Source organism: Sorex araneus, chromosome 4 (genome assembly GCF_027595985.1).
Source record: "Sorex araneus isolate mSorAra2 chromosome 4, mSorAra2.pri, whole genome shotgun sequence".
Taxonomy (NCBI): Eukaryota; Metazoa; Chordata; class Mammalia; order Eulipotyphla; family Soricidae; genus Sorex; species Sorex araneus.
In genome coordinates this window covers 87,833,714-87,861,587 of record NC_073305.1, presented here as the reverse complement: position 1 = coordinate 87,861,587, position 27,874 = coordinate 87,833,714, and the positions used below count along the sequence as shown (strand labels likewise).

The 27,874-nt window shown below is 46.5% G+C and overlaps 1 protein-coding gene across 1 annotated transcript; it reads left to right on the top strand.

The window, feature by feature from the left end:
* GCM1 (glial cells missing transcription factor 1) lies at positions 1-27,874 on the top strand. Its single transcript, XM_004605967.2, has 5 exons — positions 1-75; positions 19,014-19,266; positions 21,857-21,969; positions 24,016-24,144; positions 27,128-27,874. Exons 1-5 carry the CDS (start codon positions 1-3, stop codon positions 27,872-27,874), a joined length of 1,317 nt encoding a protein of 438 aa, XP_004606024.2.

Genomic DNA, 27,874 nt, shown 5'->3' with positions numbered 1-27,874 from the left:
ATGCAACCTGAAGATACTGGCTCTGAAGAGAAAGAGGTGCTAAGCTGGGATATCAATGACATGAAACTGCCACAGGTAGGTTCTTACTGGAAGAATCTGCCCTCAGCCTTCCACTACAGAGCTTTGCTGACTAACTTACTAAAAGTTGGAAGGAAATTGGTGAGGGTCCCAGGGAAGGGAATAGCTCTGCAGCTGGATATATGACAATAGAGAATCATTACAGGGAATATCATTTGAGGGACTTGAAGAGGGGTGACCTCTTTTTCTTGGAGGTGGACATACCCAGCAGTGCTCAGGACTTACTCTTTCCTCTGTGCTCTGAGATATACTCCTCGCTGTGTTCAGGGGGCCATATATGGTACCGGGGATCAAACCAGGGTTGGCTGTGTACAAGGCGAGAACCTTATCCCCTGTACTATCTCTCTGGGTCTGGAGGAGGGACCTTTACCCAACAGATTTCCTGGGTATAGATTGAGGCAAAGAAAATTCTGCTTCCTTACTTTTCCAAAATTGGCTTGCTTCAGGTCACACCTATTTTTGGCTGGCTACTCAAATAAAATCCACACTAATATTCTCGCCCATACATTGACTCTCCACCATGCACAAGTTCTTATTCAAACTTCTTTGCTCTAAGAGATGATTTAAAATGAACTCTCAAAGCCAGGATATACTATAACTTTTAGGGCTGTTATACTATAACACTGAGCATATGTCTGACCCAGATTCAATTCTCAGCACTGCCAGGGTGCCCAGAGGGTATCCCCAACATCACACCCTCAAGCCCTTGCATTGAACCACCGGCTTGGTTGTCTGAGACTCTCCTGGTGGGGCCTTCGGGACTCCTGAGCACAGCCTGAGAGTCCTCGTGCCCAATAAATAATAAAATACACTGTAAGTCTTAAGTCCAAAGAATAGTCTAGCGGGTACAGCTTGGCCTTCCAGGACTTTCGTAAATAATACATAGTGTGAGATGCTGGTCAGCTCTCCACTTAGAGAGTGGCTTTCATTTTAATGCTTTCCTCTGATTTTTTTTTACTAGATGTTGGGTCACACCCATGGTGCTGGAGGCTTCTCCCACCTGGGCTCCTCCTGGCTGTGCTGGTGGGCGGGGGGGGGGGGGGGTAGGGCGTGCAGTGATGGAACTTGGCCTCCAGCACACAGGGTATGTGCTCGAGCCTTTTGAGAATCTTGCTGGCCCCATTTCATGTCTTCTTTGCCCTCATTTTTGGCCATTGAATAAAACTTCCATTGGTGGAAATTCATTATTTAAAATGTACTACCTTGCCCTCTCCTTTTTGGCATTTGAAAGGCTTTTCACTGGGAGTTGCTTGAAAAAGCTAAGACTGCTGCTCACTGGGACAAAGCATTGAAAAGGTCGAGGAGTCTGCCTGACTCTGGGAACAAAGCATCTGGGTTAGCCCCAGCGGAGAAGAAAGAAGGAGGCTCTGCAGTCCCTCCAGGTTCCCTCTAATAACAGTTCCAGAACATTCTGTACTTTATCCCAAAAGAAGTTTTCTTTTGTTTTTCTTTATGTTTCTCCTAAATTTCTTCTACATTTTCTTTTGATAATCTTGGAAGACACAAAATGTGCTCTACTTTCTGTCCATTTGAGGATGATTAAGTGAACCATAGTTCTATCAAGCAATTTGTGTTTGTTACTATTTTCTTCCTTCCTTCCTTCCTTCCTTCCTTCCTTCCTTCCTTCCTTCCTTCCTTCCTTCCTTCCTTCCTTCCTTCCTTCCTTCCTTCTTTCTTTCTTTCTTTCTTTCTTTCATTCTTCTTTTATTCATTTTTCTTTCCTTTCTTCCTTCTCTTTCTCTTCTCTCTCTTCCTTTTTTTCTTTTCGTCTTTTCATCTTTCTTCCTTTGGGGGCCACACCTGGCAATGCTCAGAGTTTACTCCTGGGTCTGTGTTCAGGGATCACTTTTGGCAACATTTGGGTGACGACAGGAGGTGCCTGGTCTGCCGGGTGCAAGGCAAGTGCCCTTCCTGCTCTGCTAGCTCTCCAGCCCCAATGTTTGCTCCTTTTAATCATTACAGTCATAATTAAAGCTATGATAGGGGGAGCTTTGAGGTAAATCATTTCTTTTTTGTGAGAGTGGAGAAGGAAGGCATGGATCACACCTTTTGGTGCATAGGGCTTACTCCTGACTTTGGGTAGGGCTCAGTGCTAGGGATCAAATCAGGTCAGCCACATGCAAGGCAAGTGCCTAAATCTCTGTACTATTTCTCTAGCCCTTTTCTATCTGGTTTTTGTTTGGTTGGTTTTGGGGCAACACCCAGCAATGCTCAGGCATTACACCTGGCTCAGATGGGATGTCAGGGATTGAACCCAGGTTGGCTGCGTGCAAGGCAAGTGCCCTGTCTGCTGTGCTACGTCTTTGGCCCTCTTTCCAGTTCTTTTAAGGTAAATCTTATCTCCCAGCTGAGGGTTTTCTTGTGCTTGTTCCTAATTTCATGGTGGCAGCTCCTAAATAGAAGTGGAATATATGTAAAAATAAGAGTTGGGGCTGGAGCAATAACACAGCGGGTAGGGCGTTTGCCTTGCACACGGCCAATCTGGGTTCAATTCCCAGCATCCAATATGGTCCCCTGAGCACTGCCAGGAATAATTCCTGAGTGCAGAGCCAAGAGTTTCCCCTGTGCATTGCCGGGTGTGACCCAAAAGGCAAAAATAAAATAAAATAATAAGAATTGAAGTTAAGCAGCTTCATAGAAAAAATTTTAATATCACATCCTAGAGCAAGTTTTGGGTTTTGTTGTTGTTGTTGTTGTTGTGTGTGTGTGTGTGTGTTTTGTTTGCGGTGGCAGGAATTAAGTAGGGGTTTCCACATGCAAGACATGAGCTTACTGGCATGGGTGTGGGGAAAAAGGGATGCTCTTTCACTGTTGGTGGGAATGCCAACTGGTCCAGCCTTTCGGAAAACAATATGGACAATCCTTCAAAAACTAGAAATTGAGCTTCCATATGACCCCGCAATACCACTTCTAGGAATATATCCCGAGGATGCAAAAAAGCACAGTAGAAATGATAGCTGTACCTATATGTTCATTGCAGCACTGTTCACAATAGCCAAAATCTGGAAACAACCCAAGTGCCCTAGAACAGATGACTGGTTAAAGAAACTCTGGTACATCTACACAATGGAATACTATGCAGCTGTTAGGAGAGATGAAGTAATGAAATTTGCTTATAAATGGATAGACAGGGAGAGTGTCATGCTAAGTGAAATGAGTCAGAAAGAGAGGAACAGACATAGAAGGACTGAACTCACTTGTGGAGTATAGAAGAACATCACAAGAGGCTGACACCCAAGGACAGTAGAGACAAGGGCCAAAGGTATTGCCCCATAGCTGAAAGCCTGCTTCATGAGCAGAGGGGAGAAGGCAGATGGAATAGAGAAGGGATCACTAAGAAAATGATGGCTGGAGGAATCAGTCGGGATGGAAGATGCATGCCGAAAGTAGATAATGGACCAAACATGATGACCTCTCAGTGTCTGTGCCGTAAGCTACAATGCCCAAAAGTAGAGAGAGAGTATGGGGAATATTGTCTGCCATGGAGGCAGAGGGAGGGTGGAAAGGGGGGGGGTATACCTGGGATATTGGTGGTGGGGGATGTGCACTGGTGGAGGGATGGGTGTTTGATCATTGTGAGATTGTAACCCAAACATGAAAGCTTGTAACTATCTCACGGTGATTCAATAAAATTTAAAAAAAAAAAAGACATGAGCTTACAACTGAGCCGTATCCCAGGCCCAAGTGAAGTCTGAGAAGTTCCAGAAGTGGCATGCTTTCCTCTCCCGTACTCCCCCCACCCCTAAATAAAGGATCCATATCATTGTGTAGACCAAGGGAAAACAAGGAAGAGAATAGAACCACCCACTTCCTTGAAAGGAATATTCCAACGTAAATTTCCTAGAACAAAATCAATCTCAGCTTTTAAGACATTAAATTAGATCTTTATGGTTTCTTGACGTATATCATTTATTATTCATAAAAAATCACCATTGCTCACAATAAATAGAAGTACCTTTCAATCTGTTCAGTGAGCCAGGGAAATGGTTAAAGTACCAATGCTCCTTCTTGTTCTCTGAGAAGAGACAATAAGTAATATCTACATTTGGGCTCATGTTGGTTCTGGAATCATCTCTAGAACCAGCTGAGGAAAACGGCGAAAAGAAGAGCCTTCTTTTTATTGCAGGCAGTGTGTGTGGGGGAGATAGGGGGAGAGGGGTGCCACACCCAGCATTGCTCAGGGGTTACTCCTGGCTCTGTACTCAGGACTGAGCATACCAATGCACAGGGGACTGTATTCGATGCCGGAAATTGAACCTGGGTCTGTAGCGTGCAAGGAAAATGCCATCCCCACTGGCTGTACTATCGCTCTGGCCCCTTGACAGTTGTTCTTATCAGCGTCATCCCCATTCTCTCCCAGTGACTTCAGTTTTTAAAATACAAAACTCAGGGCTGGAGTGATAGCACAGCGGTTAGGACATTTGCCTTGCACACCGCTAACTCGGGTTTGAATCCCAGCATCCCATATGGTCCCCTGAGCACCGCCAAGGGTAATTCCTGAGTGCAGAGCTAGGAGTAACCCCTGTGCATAGCCGGGTGTGATCCAAAAAGAAAAAAAAACAAACCCAACTCTTACAGCACAAATATAGCATTTAGAAGACAAGTTTCTTTCTTTTTTTTTTTCCTTTTCTCTTTTTGGGTCATGTTCGGCGATGCACAGGGGTTACTCCTGGCTCATGCACTCAGAAATTACTCCTGGTGGTGCTGGGGGGACCATATGGGATGCTGGGAATTGAACCCAGGTCGGCCGCATGCAAGGCCCTACCCACTGTGCTATCGTTCCAGCCCCAGATGACAAATTTCTTTTACAAAATATGTGTACTGTTTTGAAAGAACATGGTGGAGATCATAATCTAAAACTACCTGCCAAAGTTCAAAAGAGACTTTAGAAAATTTGGTCTCCAGAAACTCACAGTATAGTAACATACATACTATGGTGGAACATGGGGCTGGTCTTTCCATAAAAATATTAGGTCTGGGGCCAAAGAGGTAGTAGAGCAGGAAAGACACTTGCCTTTCTCACAACCGATCTGAGTTCAAACTCCAGCACCCCATATGGTCCCCTGATCATCACCAGGAGTGATCCCTGATTGTAAAACCAGTAGTAATCTATGAGCACAGCTGGGTGTGGCCTTAAAACCCCCCAAAAAGCAGAGGAAAAGTTCTGTCTCATCCCAGCAAAAAATGGCTTATGGGCTTCCTTTCTGAGACTTTCCTCTTTTGAATTGATGTCATCGAACTAACTGATCTCTTGTATCTCCTTTATGTCTAGTAATCTGAGGTCCTGTCACCAGAGAGCTGTGTCTTGGCACCTTATGCTGCATATAACATGGACTAAACTGTCATCCCGTTGCTCATCGATTTGTTTGAGCGGGCACCAGTAATGTTTCTCATTGAGAGACTTTTTGTTACTGTTTTTGGCATATCCAATACGCACAGGTAGCTTGCCAGGCTCTGCCTCTCGGGCTCGATACTCTCAGTAGCTTGCTGGGCTCTCTGAGAGGGGTGGAGGAATCAAACTCAGGTTGGCCACGTAAAAGGCAAAAGCTCAACAGCTGTGCTATTGCTCCAGCCCAACATGGACTAAACAGTAGACAAAAATTCTATTTTCCTTTTTTTTTTTTTTTTTTGTAGTTCTAGACCAGAATAGGGCCAAAGAAATAGCACATGGGTTAAGGCACTTGGCAGACTCTGTTTTGATCCTGGGCACCACATGCCGTCTCCTGAGCCCAGGAGTGATCCCTAAATACGGAGCAAGGGAGTAATCCCTGAGTACTGCCAGGTGTAGCTTCTAAGCCAAGCCAAATTGGAATTCAGTAGCAAAATTTTTTGTTGCTTATATCTATGTGACTCAAAACAAATGTCACTGTCACTGTCATCCTGTTGCTCATCGATTTGCTCGAGCAGGCACCAGTTACGTCTCCATTGTGAGACTTTGTTGTTACTGTTTTTGGCATATCAAATACACCACGGGTAGCTTGCCAGGCTCTGCTGTGCAGGCAAAATACTCTCAGTAGCTTGCTGGGCTCTCCGAGAGGGAGGGAGGAATCGAACCTCGATCGGCTGTGTGCAAGGCAAACGCACTACCCGCTGTGCTATCACTCCAGCCCAAACAAATAGATTTTCTTAAATGTCTTTTACTTCTTTGGTACAGTGAACACAGTAGTTTCTCATCTACCTTGCTTAAATCTCTAAGCTGTTCAAAGAAGTCTTTCCCAAAATGTGCTCAGTAGAGTAGAAGTTACAGGGCAGTGTAATGGATTTCATAAAGAATGGAAGAAAAGCATGTTCCACAAGGTAAAAAGATTCTTTTTTTTTTCCTTCTTGGGTCACACCTGGCAATGCACAGGGGTTACTCCAGATTCTTTTTTTTGCTTCTTGGGTCACACCTGGTTACTGTGGTGCGCAGAGTTTACTCGTGGCTCTGCAGTCAGGAATTACTCCTGGCGGTGCTCAGTGGACCATATGGGATGCTGGGAATCAAACCCGGGTTGGCCGCGTGCAAGGCAAATACCCTACCCACTGTGCTATTGCTCCAGCCCCGATAAACAGATCCTTCTCTATGCAATCCATTCTCCTGTACTCAGGTGATCCTTCCAAAAAGAGTTTGTGTTTGTTAGGGTTATTCTCACTTTCCTCGGCATAAATAAAATTATTATTATTTTGGGTTGAGCACTAAAAAAAAAATAATAATAATAATAATAACGTGAGTTAAAGGAGTAAATGCAATGCATGGTTATTGTTAACATTTCCCCAGTTTCATTCTTTGTTCCCTCTATACAAAGAACTTATCTCTTTTCACAATTGTATGTTCATGTCAGAATTCTCCTACAAGAGGCCAGTCCCTGGCATCGTAGACAAGTTTGATCCTCGAAGTATATTCACGTGCTTCTGATTTCAGGGTGTCTTCATGAATGTTGCCTGGACCTTCTGGTTCTGGAAACCGGGTCTCCCTTGATACATTTCAGACTTTGGAGGGCTTTGTGACTGTCCTCCTTTCGTTTCTTTTCATCAGTTTGCAGTAGCCTAGAATTTCAGGGTTGTAGCTTAGCACCTCTATATGAATCTAGAACCCCACATTCTCACCAAAGTTTCAGAGTTATCCCATTAATGCAAGCTTCTCTCCCTGTTCTTCCACTTCTTTTCTCATCTCCCATTAACCTCTTTTTTCATCTACTCTAAGAGTCAGTTTTGCTGCTTTGGGTTTTTGGTATTTTTTTATTAAGTCAGTCTGCTTAGTTATTTATATTCCACATATGATATATCCAGTATTTGTAGTTGTCTTTTTCTTTGTTGTTTGTTAGTTTTGGACTTATACCTGGCGATGCTCAGGAATCACTCCTACCAGTGCTTGGGGGCCACATGGATGCTGGGGATGGGATCTGGGTCAGCTGTGTGCTAGGCAAATGCCCTATCTGCTGTGATATCTCTCTGGCCCAACAATTGTATTTCTTTTCCTTACTTATTTTATGGACTAGAGCCATAGCACAGTGGGTAGGGCGTTTGCCTTGCACACGGCTGACCCGGGTTCGATTCCTCCATCCCTCTCGGAGAGCCCGGCAAGCTACTGAGAGTATCCCGCCTGCATGGCAAAGCCTGGCAAGTTCCCTGTGGCATATTTTATATGCCAAAAACAGTAACAAGTCTCACAATGGAGTGGTTACTGGTGCCCGCTCGAGCAAATCTATGAACAACGAGACGACAGTGCTACAACAGTGCAGTGCTACAGTGCTACTTATTTTACTGAGCATAATCACCTCTGTGGTCTACTGGTGCTAGGGATCAAACCCATGGGTTATACTCTTTGGTTATAGTTTTTGGAGGGAGAGGAGGCATTGGGGCCACACCGGTAGTGTTCAGGGCTCAGGGCTCACTCCTAGTAGGGCTTAGGGGACCATTTGCAGTGCAGAGATTGTACCCAGGTCGGCTGTGTGCAAGGCAAGCACATTAGCCCCTGTGGTATCTCTCTCACTCTAATTTTTGTTTTGACAATAGTGAAAGCAAATAGTGAAAACTTACCAGCACATCAAATCATTTGAGTGGAACATGCCAGATGCTAGAGCAGGTGCAGGGAGACAGCAGCCGTTGAGCTCATAGCTCCTGGAAGTACTCCTGTTTATCTGGGCACAGGAAACAATCAGTGCCTGGATCCCGTCAGTGGCTGATGAAACTCAGCATGTTTGATTCTTTGGAGCAGCACAGAACAGCAGGCACAGGCTGTCTCGGGGTGAGGATGCTGTAAATGGGAGGATTAGGACAGGCAGAGAAAGCTGGCGGCAAAGTGAGAAGCTGTCTCGAGTTTCTATGGAGGGCCTTGTGTGCAAGCCTCCAGCAAGATGCTATGAGAGGTTTGTGGCTAGAGAGTTTATTGGAAGCAGATTTCCTGGGACGGAGTGATAGAATGGCAGGAAGGGGCATTCACCTTGCACTTGGCATTCCTTATGGTCCCCTGAGTACCGCCAAGAGTGATTCCTGAGTGCAGAGCCAGGAGCAACCTGAGATTTGCCAGATTGGGCCAACCCCAATGCCCCAGACAAAAAAGGGAGGGAGGGAAGGAAGGAAGGAAGGAAGGAAGGAAGGAAGGAAGGAAGGAAGGAAGGAAGGAAGGAAGGAAGGAAGGAAGGAAGGAAGGAAGGAAGGAAGGAAGGAAGGAAGGAAGGAAGGAAGGAAGGAAGGAAGGAAGGAGCCATACCCCCAGTCAGATTCTCCTCTCCCTTTTGATTAAGTGTTCCTTCTTTTAAAATATTTTTTTGGAGGGGGGGAAATCACCACACCTGGCAGTTCTCTCTCAGGGCTTACTCTTGACTGAGTTCAGGGACCACTCCTAAATTCCTTTTTTGTTTCGCTACTTCAATATATTTGCTTTAGGGCTTGCTTGGTCTAAGATGTGAAGAGTTGATGTTGGTTTAGTCTTAGCTTTGTAAAAGATGTTCACAACATGATTCCAAAGAGTGCCACAGCCTCATGAACTTCGCCTGTCGGGGCCAGGAAGGCGCTCAGAGGCCTGGGGCTTGTGCTGGGCGTGCTCGAGGCCCTGGGTCAGATCCCAGGCACAGCAAGATCAGTTGTGCTCGGGTGTCCCTGTGGTGGCCGAGTCAGATGAGGCTGAGTTGGGTCACTAGGCCAGCACCACTGTCCCTAGTACACTGGAGCTTTCCACCGATCCCTGGAGCACTGCTTGGGGGATCTCTCCAAAAAGTACATTTTTAGTTATCTTTACTTGCAAGTATAAAATGATTATGATGATACTATTGTAAATCATTACCAAGGACTGGAGTGATAGCACAGTGGTTAGGGCATTTGCCTTGCATGCATCTGAGCTGGGTTCGATTCCTTCCTTCCTCTCGAAGAGCCCGGCAAGTTACAGAGTATCTCGCCTACACGGCAGAGCCTGGCAAGCTACCCGCGGCATATTTGATATGCCAAAAACAGTAACAAGTCTCACAATGGAGACATTACTGGAGCCTGTTCAAGCAAATCGATGAACAACGGGATGACAGTGCTACAGTGCTACAGTACTCCAAAGGGCCTTAAAAATTTAATTGCATATACTTTTCAGAAATGTCTTTTTTTTTAATTGGCTGAAAGTTGGAAAGAAAATCAATTCCATTCATAAATAGTACTCATTTCAGGAGGGAGATGGGCGCACTCACCCACGGTTAACATTAGCCAGCTTCTCTAGGCAGAAGTCCAGAATGTTCTAAAAGCCCAGCAACTGGCAAATGCCCTGAACCATTTTCTTTCTAAGCATAAACAATTTTCAAATTAAATCCATGGCCAAAGCCATACTTGGTCATTAGCTCCCAATCCTCCAAGGTTTAAATGAACTTTTTTTTTGGTGGGGGAAGAGGATGGGGCGAAGTTAGAGAAAACTGAAAATAAGCCTAGACTAAACACAGATGTAGATCAGCTTAAAATTTGGTGTCAGCTGCAGACAGGCCCTGTTGCCGATGCGTTCCCTCCCGGATCTTGATTTTAACTAGCAACAGTTCCTGGGCCCCTCCAGAGGGTGAGTGAAGGTGAAGTTGAGCCTTTTCTGAGCATTTATGTGGCTCGATGAAATAATCTCGAAATGGTGTTTGCGTCTTGGTGCTCAGGAATGAACAGGCAAAGCTGGTTCTGGTTCCCAGTCAGTACCGCCCCCCCACCTCCACCCCACTCTTCTCCCTCCCCTTTGTTGTCTATTAGGTGATGTTTGTAATCCTTGGCTAGGTGCTTGCACACATTTGGTCACACTCACCAGAGATCGGATACTACTTGTGTTGCCTGGAATCACCATGGGCGATGCAGGGCAAGGTAGGCACACACTGGTAGTGCTCAGAGCACCAAGCAGGGCTGACGATCAAACCTGGGCTTTCTGCATGCAAAGCGCATGCTCAGCCTGTTATCCTGGCCCCTGCCACTTTATCCTTCCCGATCAGCGTTCTACCTCATCTCCTGGGTCCCTGGTCTTTAGCTCCCTCGCTACTGGGGCCACAGTTATTCTGCTCCCTGCACTGCTGGCCAGAAGCGGGGGTGGTGCAGAACTGTGTCTATGGGGTGCACATTCTCTGCTGAACCCCCAGCAGCTCCTCGCTCCGTAGGTGCAGTGGGAAAGTGAGACAGAAAAGAGAATTTGAAAGTTGGGGACTCAGGTTCACTTAAGTGTATCAGTAAGAGCTTTTGGTTCTGAGCCTTCACTCTTGAACAAAGGTAGGAAATTTCAGGGTTAGCCTAGGGAATAATTCCTTTTTTCCCCCCCTCTCTCTCTTCCCTTTTCTTTTGATAGTAACCTTAGCCATCAGCAGTCCTAGGATTTGGGGTCAAGCTGGGGCCACTTCTAGTGATGTTCAGCCTGAGGTTCTGTGACCCTCCACCCCTACCTTGGGGGTGCCAGAGTCACATCTGGCTGTGCTGGAGGGGTCGGGGATCAAATCCAGGCCCTTCCTAGGCTAGCTTGGGTTATCCCACTCCCGCCGACAACTCGGCTCAGCGGTAGTTCTCGAGTTCACACCAGAGGGTTTTCTTAAGTTGGATTTTTCTCTTTGCTAACATAAGAAACAGATTGGTTTCCAACTGGTTCAGAAGAAAAAAATTCCTGAAAAGCTGTGTGTGAGTCAAAATACTGGCTGGAGCTTTTGTCTGTGTTCCCAAACCAGTGAGACTAGAAGATTTTCCCTGTTTAGCTGATTTGCCAAAAGTGTATCTGTGTGATTTCTGTTTTACTTGGAAATATTAATGTGTGAGGAATTAGAGATATTTTTAATTAAGAAAAACTTGGCAGAAAACTGTCTTAAATGATAGTGGGCTATAGTCTCAGTGAAATTAAATTTAATATAATATGGTAATGTAAATGTTTTTGATACCTTAGTTCAGAATTTTATTAGATTTATATAATGGTGTGTATTTATTCTTTAACATCTCCCTTTAAGACTTTGAATAGTTGCATATCTCACGATGATTCAATTAAAACTAAACTTTGAATAATTCTATAAATTAGAATGAAAGACGGATGAAAACTTTCAAAGGTTTTGAATGAGTTAGAAGTTAAATCACAGTAAAATGTATACAGATATTCTAGAAACATTAATTAAACAACCAATGATGTTACCCATAAAAATATAAAATACAAATTAGTTAGATCTACATGTTGGAAACTTTAAGGATATTCCCTTTAAATTCTAAACTTCTTAACCAAGAGGAAAAATAAAGAGTTACTCATAAAAAGTTAGAAATTAAAATAAACAAAAGATCTTAAAAGATTAAAACCATGGTGAGGATTTGCTAAAGAAGATGAAGAAATGATGATTCTTCCAGAACTTTACTATCAAACTTTAGAATCTTACTGCCAAACTTGTAGAATCTAGAATCAAACTCTAGTGCTTGAAATTCAGAGGATTTTCAGAATGCTGTCATTCCTTCAACTCCTGGGTTCATTTTATTAGGACCTAAGTATTCTCTTAATTTAAATTTTTTTTATTGAATCACTGTGAGACAGACCCTTACAAAACTGTTCATGAGGGCTGGAGCAATAGCGCAGAGGGTAGGGCATTTGCCTTGCACTCGGCCCACCCGGGTTCAATTCCCAGCATCCCATATGGTCCTCTGAGCACCGCCAGCAGGGTGATTCCTGAGTGCAGAGCCAGGAGTAACCCCTGTGCATTGCCAAAAAAAAAAAAAAAAAAAGAAAAGAAAACAACAACAACAACAAAAAAACCCTCTTCATGATTAGATTTCAGACATACAATGTTCTAACACCTATCCCTCCACCACTGTACATTCCCCAGCACCAGTGTCCCCAGGTTCCATCACCCCTAACCTCCCCCACACGCCTTTCTCTTTATTCTCTTAATTTTTTTTTTTTTTTTGCTTTTTTTGGGTCACACCCGGGGCAATGCACAGGGGTTACTCCTGGTTCTACACTCAGGAATTACTCCTGGTGGTGCTCAGGGGACCATATGGGATGCTGGGATTCGAACCCAGGTCGGCCACGTGCAAGGCAAACGCCCTACCCACTGTGCTATCACTCCAGCCCCTATTCTCTTAATTTTTAAATGAAAAGGTGTAAAATATCCCACAAAGCACCCAGAGCAAACACCTGGATGTAGTACACCAAGAAAATAGTTGGACGGGAACACATTTACTCCCTATAACTTTCTCAGTCATCCATTGCCAAGGTTATTCTGCATTATTAATGGAACTGGAAAGTGCAGGTATTTGTGAAGGCTCTTGGAGAAAAAAAGCAACTAGGAAAGTGTAATGTGGGACATATTGAGAACATAAATTAAATCTCACAATTTTTTTTAGTAATTGAAAACAGGAATACTGGGGACATTGGTGGTGGAAAACATATACTGGTAGAGGGATGGGTGTTCAATTATTATATGACTGAAGCTCAAACACTTAGTAAGTGTTGTTCATGGTGGATTCAATTAAAAACAAAATGGAAACAGGGCCAGAAAGAGTCCTCCACGGACTGTGAGCATGCTTTGTCTGCAGAAGGTCTGGGTTCAATTCCCAGCACCCCATGTTTCCCTGAGCTGAGAGCTGGGAGTAGCCCTGAGCAAGTAGGTATAGCCCAATTTTTTTAAAGAGGAAAAATAAAGACACACTTTGTGCATGTTCCAATTATCACTGTCAATATAACTGTCCTCCCATTGCTCATCGATTTGCTTGAGCGGGCACCAGTAACATCTCCATTCATCCCTGTCGTGTTCAGGATAAGGGGAATGAGGTTCATTATTATTACTGTTTTTGGCATATCAAATACGCCACAGATAGCTTGCCAGGCTCTGCCCTGCGAAATTCCGCTCTCTTCTGGGAGCTTTGTTTTATAGTCTCTGGATCCTGGCTGGAGGCAGTTTGTGGGTGTGACTGCCAAACTACTGGAAAATGGGGGGTTGGGGTGGAGGAGGCCCAGTCCTGATCCAAGCAAGCTTGGAGATCTCAGCCATGGGTCCTGCATACCTGGGTTCCTCTGTCGGTTCCTTCATGCATGAGGCTCATCTGAGCGTGTGGAGAGTGGCCTTGAGCATGGCTGTGGCTGGGTTCTGGAGGTTTTTAGCTGCCAGGGCTCTGTTTGGGGCAGGGAGGGAAACTCAACCCACCCCCTTCCAAGGGGGCCCCAGTGAAGACAGCCTGCATGGGGGGCAGGAGGTTCCAATTATGATGGAATCAAACTAGAATTAGTAAAAGGCAACAGGGAAATCTGTAAATACTGGAAAGTAACAAATCGATTTCTAAATAACCCACAGATGACCCTTCCAAGAGGTGAAAATCAGATTAAATACTAGTGAGATAGTGGGTATCTCACTAGTGGGTAGAGCATTCAACTTGATCTTGGATGACCCCGGTTCAAACCTGGACACTGTATAGAATTCCCACACCCCACCAGAAGTAAGTGCTTAACACAGCTGGGTGTGACTCCAAAAGTGGAGGGGGGGAGAGAGAGAGACAGAGACAGAGACAGAGAGACAGAGAGAGACAGAGACAGAGACACAGAGAGGCACAGAGAGAGAGAGGGAGAGGGAGAGAATTACATTGAGAGAAAATGGAGAAATAATACAGCAGTGGTCACTTCTGCCTCCAAAGGTTTGAGTCTTTCTTTAACCAGAGCATCTGAGAAGCTCTCACAGGGTCCTTCCCGTCCTGATTTAGGGGCTTTCAAGAACTGGTTGGCCTGAGGTCATTAACCTTTTGTCCTTGCTGCTGCTGCTGCTGCTGCTGCTGCCTGGCTCTGGGAAGTGCTACAGGGAAACCAGGGCCAAGGGGTGGGCGGGGAGGGGGTCCCTGTGGTGCTGGGGGTCACACTCAGCACCTCATACTGGTTAGGCTTGTTCTCAGTCCCTGTGCTGTGCCAGGGATTGTGCCCAGGTCTCCGGAGTCACTGTTGAGTGTTACCCTTGAGCTACAGCTCAGGTTCACCAGTAGACTTTTTATAGCCCCGATTCTTTAAGGGTGGCACACGTTTTAATGTTTCACCCTACCTTTGTATGCTTTCAGAAGATCGGATATCATGCCTTCTGTATTTCTCTGACTTTCTGTGAGAGGAAACCAATGCTTAGAGCTGTAGGTCAAAAAGGAAAATGGCTGGAGCAAGGAGACAGCCTGCCAGCTGGGTTATACCCTCCTGGATAGCAAGTCTTGGCCAGGTCAACCTGCCAGGCACTGAGAGCAGTGATGGAAAGACCTGGGAAAAGCAACTGTCCATTTACCCTCTTACTCTGTGTAATGCAGCAGAGAGGACTCCTTCACAGCTGAGAATGATAGACTTCCTTCCCTCTCTCCTTGGGCACCTTTCTATTCCCATCTACAGCTGTTGCTGTGCTGGGCATTCCCGCCAGCCAGTCTTGAAGGAAGAGCATGGAGCAAGACTTCCCTAATGAAGCTTTTGTTTTATAGACATTGAGTCCTGTTTTGCATTTGTGCTTAAACTCCAATTGAAAGCGTGAAGTGATGTTTCTTGGGGTCTCCACGCTCCTGAAAGCCATGTTGGCCCTGGATGTAGTAGAGTATCTGCTCACAGACTTGAAAATTGCTATGTACGAAGGCTGTTTGCAGAGTTTTGTGTGTGTCAGCTCACTCTGTCTTGAGTGTTTTGTATGTGTTGACTCTTTTAGACTTCATGACATCCCTGTGAGGCACGTGCCCATTTTCCTTCAGTTTTCAGAGCAGGAAACAGGCTATGAGAAGTCAAGGAACTTTGTTAAGACCCACATCCTGAGGCTGGAGGAAGAGCTGAAGGGCTGATGCGGGTGTTACATGTGAAAGGCCTGGGTTCAATTGTTGACGCTACCTGGTTCCCCAAGCATTGCTGAGTGTGGGTCCCCCCAAAAAATGATAATTAAAAAATGTTTAATGCAAGATGCATACAGAGTATGCTGGAGAAATGGCTAAAAGACTTGGAGTGACTTAAAGGGCCAGAGAGCATACTTTGCATACCAGAGCCCTGGGTTTGATCCCTGGCACTACATGGTCAGCTGAGCACCCCTTGGTATGAGCCCCCATGCTCCCTGCCCCACAAAACAAACAAACAACAACTCTTTTTTTTAAAAAATTTATTGAATCACTGTTGGCTGGAGCGATAGCGCATCGGGTAGAGTGTTTGCCTTGCATGTGGCCAACCCAGGTTCGATCCTCCGACCCGGGTTAGAGCCTGGCAAGCTACCAAGAGTTATCTTGCTCACATGGCAGAGACTGACAAGCTATCTGTGGCATATTAGATATGCCAAAAACAGTAACAACAAGTCTCACAATGGAGACATTACTGGTGCCCGCTCGAGCAAATTGATGAACAACAGGATGACAGTGACAGTGACAAGTTGAATCACTGTGAGATAGTTACAAGCTTTCATGTTTGGGTTACAATCTCACAATGATCAAACACCCATCCCTCCACCAGTGCACATTTCCCACCACCAATATCCCCGGTATACCCACCCTTTCCCACCCTCCCACTGCCTCCATGGCAGAGAGTATTCTCCATATTCTCTTTCTCTACTGTTGGGCATTATGACTTGCAACACAGACACTGAGAGGTCATCATGTTTAGTCCATTATCTACTTTCAGCACACATCTCCCATCCTTTATTTATTTATTTATCTATCTATCTATTTATTTATTTATTTATTTTTAAGTCACAGTCAAATACTGATTAAACCACCATCCCTTCACCAGTGCACCCTTTCCACCACCAAGAACCCCAATACACCCCCCTCCCACCCCACCCCCCATCTAAGTAGCTAATGATATTCCCATTATTCTCTATATATATTGAGTACATTTCATATTTCCATACAGAACTCACTATTGTTGATTGGAAATTTTCCCCAACAATCAGGCCTGCTGAATAAGCATCATCTAATAATTTCTCTTCCTTGGTAAAAGTGAAGATTTTGAGTCCGCGCGGCCGCTATCGCGGCCGCGAGGTTTTGGGTTTCTAATATTTTAGCTCAGTTCACAGTCAAAATGCATGGCTCAAGCATCCGCTCTGGTGCCAAAATGGGTTAGGAGACCTCAGGATCACCGTCAATAGGCGCAGAGGCTCTGCTTCTCGTGCCACGGCTCTCGGTTCATCTCTGGGCGGAAGGCGCGCCGGGAACACCCCCCCTCCCAGGACCACCTACAGGCTACGTCACTAAAGAAAGTCCTACCTCCTGGTGGAGGGGTCTTAGAGGGTGGCTCTCACCGCGTGGCTGCTGCCGCTGCCGCCATTTTCGCTCAGAAAAATGGGGTGGAGAGGGAAAAAAATCCCTCCCCGGGCTGCACAAGGTTGTAGCTCAGTTCACAGTCAAAATGCATGGCTCAAGCATCTGCTCTGGTGCCAAAATGGGTTAGGAGAACTCAGGATCACTGTCAATAGGCGCGGAGGCTCTGCTTCTCGTGCCGCGGCTCTCAGTTCATCCACACATCTCCCATCCTGACTGATTCCTCCAGCCATCATTTTCTTGGTGATCCCTTCTCTATTCCATCTGCCTTTTCCCCTCTGCTCATGAAGCAGGCTTCCAGCTAAGGGGCAATTTTCTTGGCCTTTGTATCTGCTGTCCTTGGGTGTCAGCCTCATGTTATGAACAAACAAATTCTTACCCAAGCCATGTATTGATCATCCTCTCAGACACGCATCAGGAAACTTTCTATAAAGAACCAGATAACAAATATTTTCATTTTTGTAGGCAATGCAGTCTCTACCTCCAATACTCACCTCCATGGTGGGAGTGCACAGATATCCACAGACAACACACAAATGGATGATTATGGATCTATTCATTATGCTCAGGGTTTATTTAAGCCAAGAGCCAAAGCACTGGATTTGGTACATGGGGTGTAATTTGTAGACCCGAGCTCTTAGTCACTAATCTTATGTATGTAATACTTCTCATTTGTATTTCTCCAGACTCACTTCAGCTCCCGTGACATAATATTAATAGATAGGACTTAAATTTGGTGATACAACTCTTTACAAAACTTTTATGAAGTATGTTTTACCAATGTCCCATTTTAGGGAGGGGCAAAATCAGGTGCCAGAGACCAAGTTACTTGCCCACACTCAGCCGAAAAATTCTTTGGCACATTCTATGCTGTAATTCAGTATACGCCAACCTCTTCACGCAGCTCTTGATACTGATGTTATCTTTTGCTTATCCTGAAATGCCTGTCCATCCCTTTACTATGCTTAAAGCTGTGTTCTTTTGTTGGTGAAGCAAAGGCAAGGCTCCCTGATGGCTCCTTATGAATCTTCTAAAATCGTCTAATCTGATTTTCTACAATCTTCTGGATGAAAAACTGTTTCTATATCATGCCCTAATCTCTGGAAACTATGGGGATGACACATAGTTTAACTAAGTGCCTAAGTTTAACTCCTAAGAGCATTTCATTATTCTTGTTACGAGAACTAGCGTTGCAGTCAAATGCAGCATCCGTGTACCAAGGCAGGGTCAAAACTATGTGAGCCGCATCAGCGACTAAGTCACCAGGACTAGGTGTTCTGTGTCCCTGACCTTTTAGAGGGAGGCTGTAGTTTAATCAGATGCTCCTGGATAGGGCATAGTGCCAGTTCTGGGAAAGCACGAAGAAGAAGCTTCCAGCCAAACTAAGTTCTTGCTTCTTCCTCTGGAGGTGCACAGATATGGGAGCTGAGCAAGTGGCAGAGCAACCCTGCATCGGAGGCCCCGACTCAGGCGGCCCTCCTGCACCGGCTGCCCAGGCTCCAGCTCTCGGCATTCCCACGAGGGGAGCTGCAGTATGGTATGAGACATTATCTCAACGCCATAATGTTTTCCACATGCTTGTGTAAGAGCACAATAAAATTACTTCACCCTCAAAAATTCTTCGTGAGAAATGATCTCAACTCTTATCACTGAGGACTAGCAAAACACCAGCGGGAAGAACTCAGGGGGACTCTGGCCGCTCCTTTTGGTCTGGACAGCAAATGTCGCTCAAGACCACTGTTAAAACTAAATCACGCCAGAGACAGTACAGAGGCTAAGGTGCCTGCCTTGCACCAGCCAAGCTGGCTCTATCCCCATATTTGGACCCCAGGAGGAACCCCTGAGCACTACTGGGTGTGCCTCCCCTCCCCCACAACAAAAACAAACAAATAAATCGAGGCATGTCTTTGTCAAAGGTCCCTTGGTTTCTCTCCCATGTAAAAACAACCTTTGTGTTTCCTTGTGGGGGCAGGAGGTGTCATTCCAGTGATGTTCATTGGCGACTCCCAGCTAGGTGCTTAGGGGTACTCTAGGGAGCGTGCAGTGACAGGGATGGAACCAGGGCCCCGCGCGTGCAAAGCCACCTTTCAGCCTGTTTGCACTCTCTCCTGGCCCTGTGGTGCCTTTTACTCACTTTTGCAGCACTGGGGAACAAACCCAGGTCCTGTCCCACAGAGACACATCCCTTGGCCAGGACACTTGTGTTCTTCTCACTGAAAGTGCCCTCATATTCTTTGGGTCTCCACCAGAATGTGAAAAAGACCGACTGGTTCCAGGAATGGCCGGATTCCTATGAGAAGTACATCTACAGCTCCGAGGACCGGAACGCACAGCGACACCTGAGCAGCTGGGCCATGCGCAACACCAACAACCACAACTCACGCATCCTCAAGAAGTCGTGCCTGGGGGTGGTCGTGTGCAGTCTCGACTGCTCGGCAGAGGAGGGCCGCAAGATCTACCTGAGACCTGCCATCTGTGACAAAGCTCGGCAGAAGCAGCAGCGTGAGTGGGGCTCCCTGACACACTGGCAAGGAAATGAAGTGCCACCCATCTGCTTCTCCTGCCAACCACAAGGGCCCAGTCTCTGCATATAGAATGGTGGCACCTCCTCCTCCTCCTTCTCCTCCTCCTCCTCCTCCTCCTCCTCTCCTCTCCTCCTCCTCCTCCTCCTCCTCCTCCTCCTCCTCCTCTTCCTCCTCCTCCTCCTCCTCCTCCTCCTCCTCCTCCTCTTCCTCCTCCTCCTCCTCCTCCTCCTCCTCCTCCTCCTCCTCCTCCTCCTTCTTCTTCTTCTTCTTCTTCTTCTTCTTCTTCTTCTTCTTCTTCTTCTTCTTCTTCTTCTTCTTTTCTCCTTCTCTCTCCTCCTCCTCCTCCTCCTTCTCCTCCTCCTTCTTCTTCTTCTTCTCCTCCTCTCCCTCTCCCTCTCCTTCTCTTTATCCTTCTCCTTTCCTCTTTTTTCTCTCCCCTTCCCCTTCTCCTCCTTCTCCCTCTTCTCCTTCTTTCTCCTTCTCCTCTGCTTCCTTTTCCTCTTCCTCCCTCTCCTACTTTCTCTTCTCCTCTCCTCCCTCTCCTTCTTCTTCCTCTTCTTCTTCTCCTTATCCTCCTCTTCATTTTCTTTTCTTTCTTTCTTCTCTCTTCTTCCTTCTTTTTCTTTCTTCTCCCTCCCCTCATTTTCCTCCTTCTCTCCTCTCCTCCTCTTTTTCATCCTCCTCCTCCCTCTGAGCTCACCTAGTAGGCCCAATGGTGGAAGCTAAGTATCCCACTCCTTGAGCCCCATCATATGTAGCTGGTTGGACACAGCTGTACTGGGGCCATGGACAACTCCCAGTAATGTTCAGGGAATCCATGTAGTGCCAGGAATCAAACGTGGGTTTTGCACATTTTGGGCACACATTCTATCCCTTTGACCTAGCTCCCTGGCCCTCAAGTCTCCTCCTTCTTCTATCTGAATATAATTTTATTTAACATTATCAAACTATACTAAGTGGGCTGGAGTGATAGCAGAGCGGGTAGGGCATTTGCCTTGCACACAGCCAACCCAGGTTCAATTCCTCTGCCCCTCTCAGAGAGCCTGGCAAGCTACCGAGAGTATCTCACCTGCATGGCAGAGCCTGGCAAGCTATCTGTGATATATTTGATATGCCAAAAACTGTAACAACAAATCTCACAATGGAGATGTTACTGGTGCCCGCTTGAGCAAATTTATGAGCAATGGAATGAGAGTGATACAGTGATACTAAGTGCCAAACATAAAATTAAATTCATTAATACTCTTGATCATTGTTCTTGAATCAGACTCAAGTTAAGTTACATTTTTTCACTATATATTTTATGTACTAATTTCTTATTTTATTTTCTTTCTTAGAGAGTCTCTTGAAGATAAAACAAAGGCATATAAAATGTCCACTGAAAATAAACCCTTAGGTTCTGACAGCAGAGCTAAAATTACTGAGAGGGTGGGAGAGTAGGAAATGGTGAAAGGGAATGGGGAAGGGAGATGCAGGTGGAAGAGAATGAAATGAAGAGAGGGCATGGATAAGGAACCTCAGGGCAAGGTGGAAGGATAGTGACACTTTGGGGGTAGGTATCAAGCTCTCTCTCTCTCTCTCTCTCTCTCTCTCTCTCTGTTTTTGGTTTGGGGGATACACCTAGCAGTGTTAGGGCTTACTCCTGGCTCTATATCCTCTATATCCATTGGGAAATGGGTCCCTACGTGATCTCAGTGAGTGATCAGAGTTGTAATGGTAGGATTAAAATTGAGAGGAGATTTAATAGTTTGAGATGAGACTCAATTCTACACCCTTTGGGTTCATGCCATGATCACATGCTGAGATATTTATGTTTTCCCTCAGTCATGTTCATTAGAACTAATTCCACAAAATTAATGCATACAGCATGCTTCATGATGAACTCACTTTAGACCTAGTTTCTTCCTGTTCTTTTGGTTATTTCTTTTCTTCTGGTTCTTTGTTTTCACCTTTTGCTCTCAGAGAATTCCCTGGAATCAGTCATTAAAACTTAGTAGCTTTGTTTTCTCTCCCGTGTGCTTTTTTTTTTTTTTTTTTTTTTTTTTTTTGCTTTTTTGGGTCACACCTGGTGATGCACAGGGGTTACTCCTGGCCCTGCAATCAGGAATTACTACTGGTGGTGCTCAGGGGACCATATGGGATGCTGGAAATCGAACTTGGGTCAGCCTCATGCAAGGCAAACGCCCTACCCACTGTGCTATTGCTCCAGCCCCTCTCCCATGTGCTTTGCCCCTTGAATCTTCTCGATAATCTTGATGGGGATGGATTTATTTTTTTACTCTTCTCTGGAAAGCATTTCAAGTATCAGAAAATAAAAAGGGAGGACCTTTCTGCTCAGAGGAGCTGCCCCATGGATGGGTCTGCTCTCGGCAAAAGTTTACCTTTGGCGTGTGTGAGTGTAAGACAAGGGCATGGTAGGGGCCAGGCAAAGTGGACAGAAGTTCAGAAAATGGTGGCCAGCTTTATCATCTGCCCTTACGGAGACCCAGGCTAATGCCACCGGGGCTGCCGAGACTCAGGTGATGTCGCTGGGCCACCGGTGGTTACCGCCCTCTGCTCTTCCGTAGGGAAACGCTGTCCCAACTGTGACGGGCCCCTGAAGCTGATTCCCTGCCGAGGCCATGGGGGCTTTCCGGTCACCAACTTCTGGCGGCATGACGGACGCTTCATATTTTTCCAGGTTGGATTCACATCAGTGTGCAGAGCGACCCTGGGTCTTTGGTGTGGGGGGATATTCCCAAAGTCTGAGGAGGTGGTTCCAAGTGGAGATGCTCAGGGAAGCCCCCATGGCACGAGGAGGAGAATGTCAGTACCCCACATCTGGACAGAGGTGCAGAATCTCCCCAGGCAGGGAAGCTGGCTGCTGGCTGCACCCCTTCAGGGGCAGTACTTTGTGACCAGATTATACTCCGGTTCTTGCAGAACTGAAGAAAGAAGTGGCCTTCAGTGGTTGGGACAGGGAGTCCTGGCTCCAACCCCTCAGCTCTCTAAAACTGCACATATCACACCAGGCCTCTAAGGCTCAGTCCTGACGTGTATGTAGGGTTCACTGAATTTTGTGACTAAACTCTTCACCCTGTGGTTGATTTCAAGCTACTACTCCGTCGCCTCTCCCAACCAGTTTATGTAATTCTTCGGTATCTAATAATTGGCTGTCAGACGGGCCAGTCCAGCACAATTACATTGAATGGAGGGTATGATGGAGGTTGACTGAATAAAAATTGCCTTGAGTTATTCAATTCAAACTCTGATGGATATAAATTAGACTTACGTGCAGCGAGCATTTCATGACATATACAAATACCAGTACCATATGGACAAAAGTCATTCACTCCAGCCCATTCGCTCTGGCATTCATACCACAACTTTATATATTGTTTCTTCACAAAAGTGCCTGCAGCGGGGTTGGAGTGATAGCATAGCAGATAGGGCATTTGCCTTGCATGCAGCTGACCAGGTTCGATTCCTCCATCCCTCTCGGAGAGCCCGGCAAGTTACCAAGAGTATCCTGCCCACACGGTAGAGCCTGGCAAGCTACCCATGGTGTACTCGATACGCCAAAAACAGTAACAACAAGTCTCACAATGGAGAGTTACTGGTGCACACTCAAGCAAATCAATGAACAACGGGATGAGAGTGACAGTGACAGTGACAGTGGCCAAGAGTGCTCAGGGTGATGCTGTGGCAGTGGGTCTCTCTGTGTTGGTCCACAGCTCCCGGGATCTTCAGTATTTTCAAGAATGAAAATATTGAGTAATAAAGAGGCTCAGACTCATAGTTAGAAAATAAGAAAGTTTATGGGAAAATAAGTAGAAGAGAAAGAAACTCCTCAGCAAGGGAGAAATTTAGTAAAGGACTAAATGAAATATGCCTCATTTTGTGGAGGTTTTATAAGAAAACTGAGTCTTCTTGTTAGTTTTCAAGCAAAGTATCGGAAGAGTCCCATTTGTTTCCCAGAGATGTCTTGTTAATTTAGGGCCGACCTGTGCTGTTAAGATTAGACTAGCACTTGGTATGTATTTAGGGTCTTCTGGGTTATTTACTTCACCATCTCACTGGGTATTGTCCATTATCTCTTGGTTCTCTTGAGCCCAAAAGCTGGCACAGAATTTATGGGTTTCAGAGAGAGTCCCGGAATCGGTAGGAATGTCTAAAATTAAGTCTGAGTTCAACTTAACTTCACTCAAGTGGAACCACAAGCAACATTGGGCAAAGGGAGAAATTGAGGCTTCACCCTTCAAGGGGGTATTCTGGGTTTTGGGACCTGGCTTATACCAGGTCATGCCTGGCTACATGCCAGGCAAGCATCTCAGGCCCTGTACTAGCTCTGGCTTCTCCAGCACATTTTAAAATTTTGAATCCAGGCTTTTCAGTTTATACCTGGGATAGTTCACTAATGGCCTACATCTGTCTGGGACTCAGAGTTCGATTCTGGGAGCGGTATGTACCTTGCCAAGGTGGCACTGTGACAGAGTGAGAGCATGTGTTTACTAGAGCCTCCTCTGTAGACGACAACTGCAGCTTGTTATGGCGATGAGTCTGACTTGCCAGGGGGAGTGTGAGGCAGCACTGGCAGAAGCATCATAAGCAAAGGCAGGTATGCAAGGAAGTGGTGGGCTGGGGAGTAACGGGCTCATCCAGCTGGTGAAGACAGCCAGGCCCGTGCAGGGCTCAGAGTAAACCGGCATACTCCTTGCCTCTCCTGATTTCTTTTGTCTCCTCCAAGTCGAAGGGAGAGCATGATCATCCAAAGCCAGAAACCAAACTGGAAGCAGAAGCAAGGAGAGCCATGAAGAGGGTGCACACGGCACCTTCCTCCATCTCCCTGAAGCTCAAGGCGAGCCCAGAGACAAAGGTAATGCTTCCCCCCTCACCTCCCCACACAGCTGATCAAAACAGAAAGCAGACTGCACCCTGGAGGTGGGGAAGAGTGAATGAAACAAAAGTATCTGCAAGCAAGTGACTTCCCGAGAAACCCACCTTGAGTTCTTTTTGTTTTTTCTTCTTGGGTCACACCTGGTGATGCACAGGGGTTACTCCTGGCTGTGCACTCAGGAGTTACCCCTGGGGGTGCTCAGGGGACCATATAGGATGCTGGAATCGAGGCTTCTGTTATCAGGACACTCTTCCCTCCATCTCATGGGCCCATCACACTTCCACTGAGCAATTCTTCCCCTACTACATTTTAAAGGAGAGACTTGAATTAGTACCTATAGGTGACCCTCCATATTTTAATTCTGGTATTAATTCTGGTAAAATTATTCACCGAAATGACCTTTCAATATTCATTGAAATAACCTTTGCCGAAGATTAACCTCAAGCATCCAAGCCCCCAGATTTCTATTCTTGCCCCCAAACAGATGATTTCCATAAAATAACCTATCAAGAGGAAATAGATAGGGATCTCTTAAAATAATGGATGTGGGGGGAGGGGTGATGTTGAATTTTAGCTCTGACCAAACTGCCTCTTTGGTGACACACCATTGATTTGTAGGTTTATCTGCTGAGTTGGGCTGGAGCAATAGCACAGCAGGTAGGGTGTTCGCCTTGAACAAGGCGGACCCGGGTTCGATTCCTTTGCCCCTCTCGGAGAGCCCGGCAAGCTACCGAGAGAATCTCGCCCGCACAGCAGTGCCTGGCAAGCTACCCGTGGCATATTTGATATGCCAAAAACAGTAACAACAGGTCTCACAATGGAGACATTACTGGTGCCCGCTCAAGCAAATCGATGAACAACGGGATGACAGTGATGTGCTGAGTTGTGGTGATTATACTGTTGATTTGTGCTTGAATCGGCATTCCCCATGGCAGCATTAGGGGTGTCCAGCGGTGCCAAGAATCATATCTGAGGCTTGAAGCTCTTTCCCTAAGTGCCACGATCATGATTTCCTCACACTTTCTCTTGCTTGGAACTCCAGATTTCTTTTTGAAAGAACAGAGAGCAGATTCATTGATGGAATACCTAAACATAATTTACATAGAGAAAAAAAAGCAACCTGAGGAACTGAGAGAGAGTTCAATGAGTGCATGCTTGGTCTCCGGGCACTGCTGGTGACCACAGAGCCAAGCATGGCCCCCACCAGGTGCACGTGCCCCTACCAGAAATAAAAGGAAATTTATTAACTTGACACTTTAGCAGGAAAATATAAGACCATAAACCACAATGACTAATCCCTTTCCTCTCCCTCCACCAGGAGACATGTGAAGACCGTTTCCTTCCCCCTCTCCACCTGGTTAAGTCTCTCCACCATGTTTTACTTGAGCCAGAGGAAAGCAATCCTCAGGCAGACTCTCTCCCAGTGATTTTCAGGGGACAATATACTCGCCCCATTGATGAAGGTCTTACCACTTCGCACTCCAAAAGCTTAATGGATGATTCAGCAAAATTCCCAGGATGGCAGAAAACACTGTATTGAGGGAAACAATGTGCCAGTAGCAACCTCCAGTCTCTCAGATTCCGAATAGACTGAAATGGAAACTTCAAGGAGGAAAATGGTGCTGAGGAGGAGGACGATGATGGCGATGATGAGGATGAGAGGCAGAGAAGTCCTGAGAGTAGAATGTAATAGAAATCTTTAAAGCTGTTGTTTGACAGCTTTCTTTCTCCTTTTCTCCCTTTCTCTTTTTCTCCCCTTTCCCTTCCTCCCTCTCTCCTTTCTTCCACGCTCCTTTCTTCCTCTGTCCCTCCCTCCCTCCTTCCTTCCTTTCCCCACTCCCTCTCTCCTTCCCTCCCTCCCTCCCTCCCTCCCTCCCTCCCTCCCTCCCTCCCTCCCTTCCCTCTTTCCCTCCCTCCCTCCCTCCCTCCCTCCCTCCCTCCCTCCTTCCTTCCTTCCTTCCTTCCTTCCTTCCCTCCCTCCCTCCCCTCCCTCCTTCCTTCCTTCCCTCCCTCCCTCCCTCCCTCCCTCCCTCCCTCCTTCCTTCCTTCCTTCCTTCCTTCCTTCCTTCCTTCCTTCCTTCCTTCCTTCCTTCCTTCCTTCCTCCCTCCCTCCCTCCCACTTTCCTCCCTCCCTCCCTCCCTCCCTCCCTCCCTTCCTTCCTTCCTTCCTTCCTTCCTTCCTTCCTTCCTCCCTCCCTCCCTCCCTCCCTCCCTCCCACTTTCCTCCCTCCCTCCCTCCCTCCCTCCCTCCCTCCCTCCCTCCCTCCCTCTCTCCCTCCCTCCCTTTCTCTCTCTCTTTCTCTCTTCCTCTCTTTCTTTGTTTCTTTCTTTCTCTCTCTCTTTCTTCCTTCTATTGTGGCTCCCTAACAAGCAGTACTGTCTCAGGCCTGGAGCCACACTGGCAGTGTTGGGGATCAAACTCAGAGCCTTGCACATTCAAGACTTGTGCTCTACCACTTGGGCCACACCCCCAAACTGGCTTGATTTTTATTTATTTGGGGTTTGGGGTTCACATCTGGAGGTGCTTAGTAGGGCTTAGGGGGACCAGGGTGACTGAGCGCAGGGCTCCAGCTTGTTGATTCCTCTCAGCAGTTTCACACTCAGCCCCACCTGCTGGATCACATTTATTCAAATAGCACTTCCTAACGTTTCTCACAAGGAGAGGCAAACGAGAAGACCAGATTTGCTTAAACTTTAAGCACACTGAGTTTTCCTTGTGCACAAGGAAGCCCATTCATGGGGACTAGTGGGCTTTTAAAATGGGAATAGACACGGCCTTGGCTTCTTTCGGGTCCTGAGCGGCTGTAGTCAAGTTGCCTTGTGTGTTTCTGCTTCAAGTATGTAAGGAATGAGGAAACTTGGACGAGGTGCTTAATTTGTACAGAGTAACTTGGGGATGCCAAGGAGGGCTGTGTCCAGTTGCTTCATTTATTAACCACGAGCCTTTTGCTTTCCTTTCCAGCCTTTTCCAGGCGAAACACCAAGTTGGGGGAGTTTACCTTTAACTTGGTCTTCCCAGGAAGGTGTCCAGTTGCCTGGCAGTTACGGTGGACATTTAATAGCTAACGCTCCTCAGCAGAAGTCCCTGAATGATTGTTTCTCCTTCTCTAAGACTTATGGTTTGGGGGGTCCTGCTGACCTAGCGGACCCCACCTCCCCCCTGGGCCCCACTAAGTTCTATGAGAAATGCAAGTATTCCAGCAGCAGGGGCTACAGCAGCGGGGACCTTCAGTCGTCCGCCCCTGGCGTGTTTCCCGACTACGGTGACCTCCAAGCGTGGAATAAGAGCTCCACCCTGGGGAGAAGTCCTCTTGGCGACAACTGCTGTCCCAATTACCCATTCCCGCTGACCAGCTGGTCTTATGACTTCGCCCCGTCCCAGAACACCACTGAGCCCTTTCCCCAGCAGATAGCAGTGGAAACACCAGCGGTGAAGACAAGCTGCCACCCGCTGTGGCCCAATCCGGGGGGTGATCTTTATGAAGAGAAGGTGCATGTGGATTTTAACACCTACTGCTCTTCCACCCTGTGCCACTCGCCCCAGGAAGACCCCTTCCTCCTCACCTACACTTCTCATCCTCACCATCAGTACTCACTGCCAAGCAAGGGCAACAAATGGGGCTTTGATGAAGAAATGAGGTGCGTGGGTTTGGATCACTGCAACAATGAAATGCTCTTAAACCTCTGTCCCTTAATGACCCAAATCTGA

Excerpts from the sequence above, each read along its gene's own strand:
- GCM1 (XM_004605967.2), top strand. The coding sequence starts at position 1 with ATGCAACCTGAAGATACTGGCTCTGAAGAGAAAGAGGTGCTAAGCTGG. Across the intron at positions 21,970-24,015 it reads GACGCTTCATATTTTTCCAG|TCGAAGGGAGAGCATGATCA; the intron begins GTTGGATTCACA and ends GTCTCCTCCAAG. Across the intron at positions 24,145-27,127 it reads AGGCGAGCCCAGAGACAAAG|CCTTTTCCAGGCGAAACACC; the intron begins GTAATGCTTCCC and ends TTTCCTTTCCAG.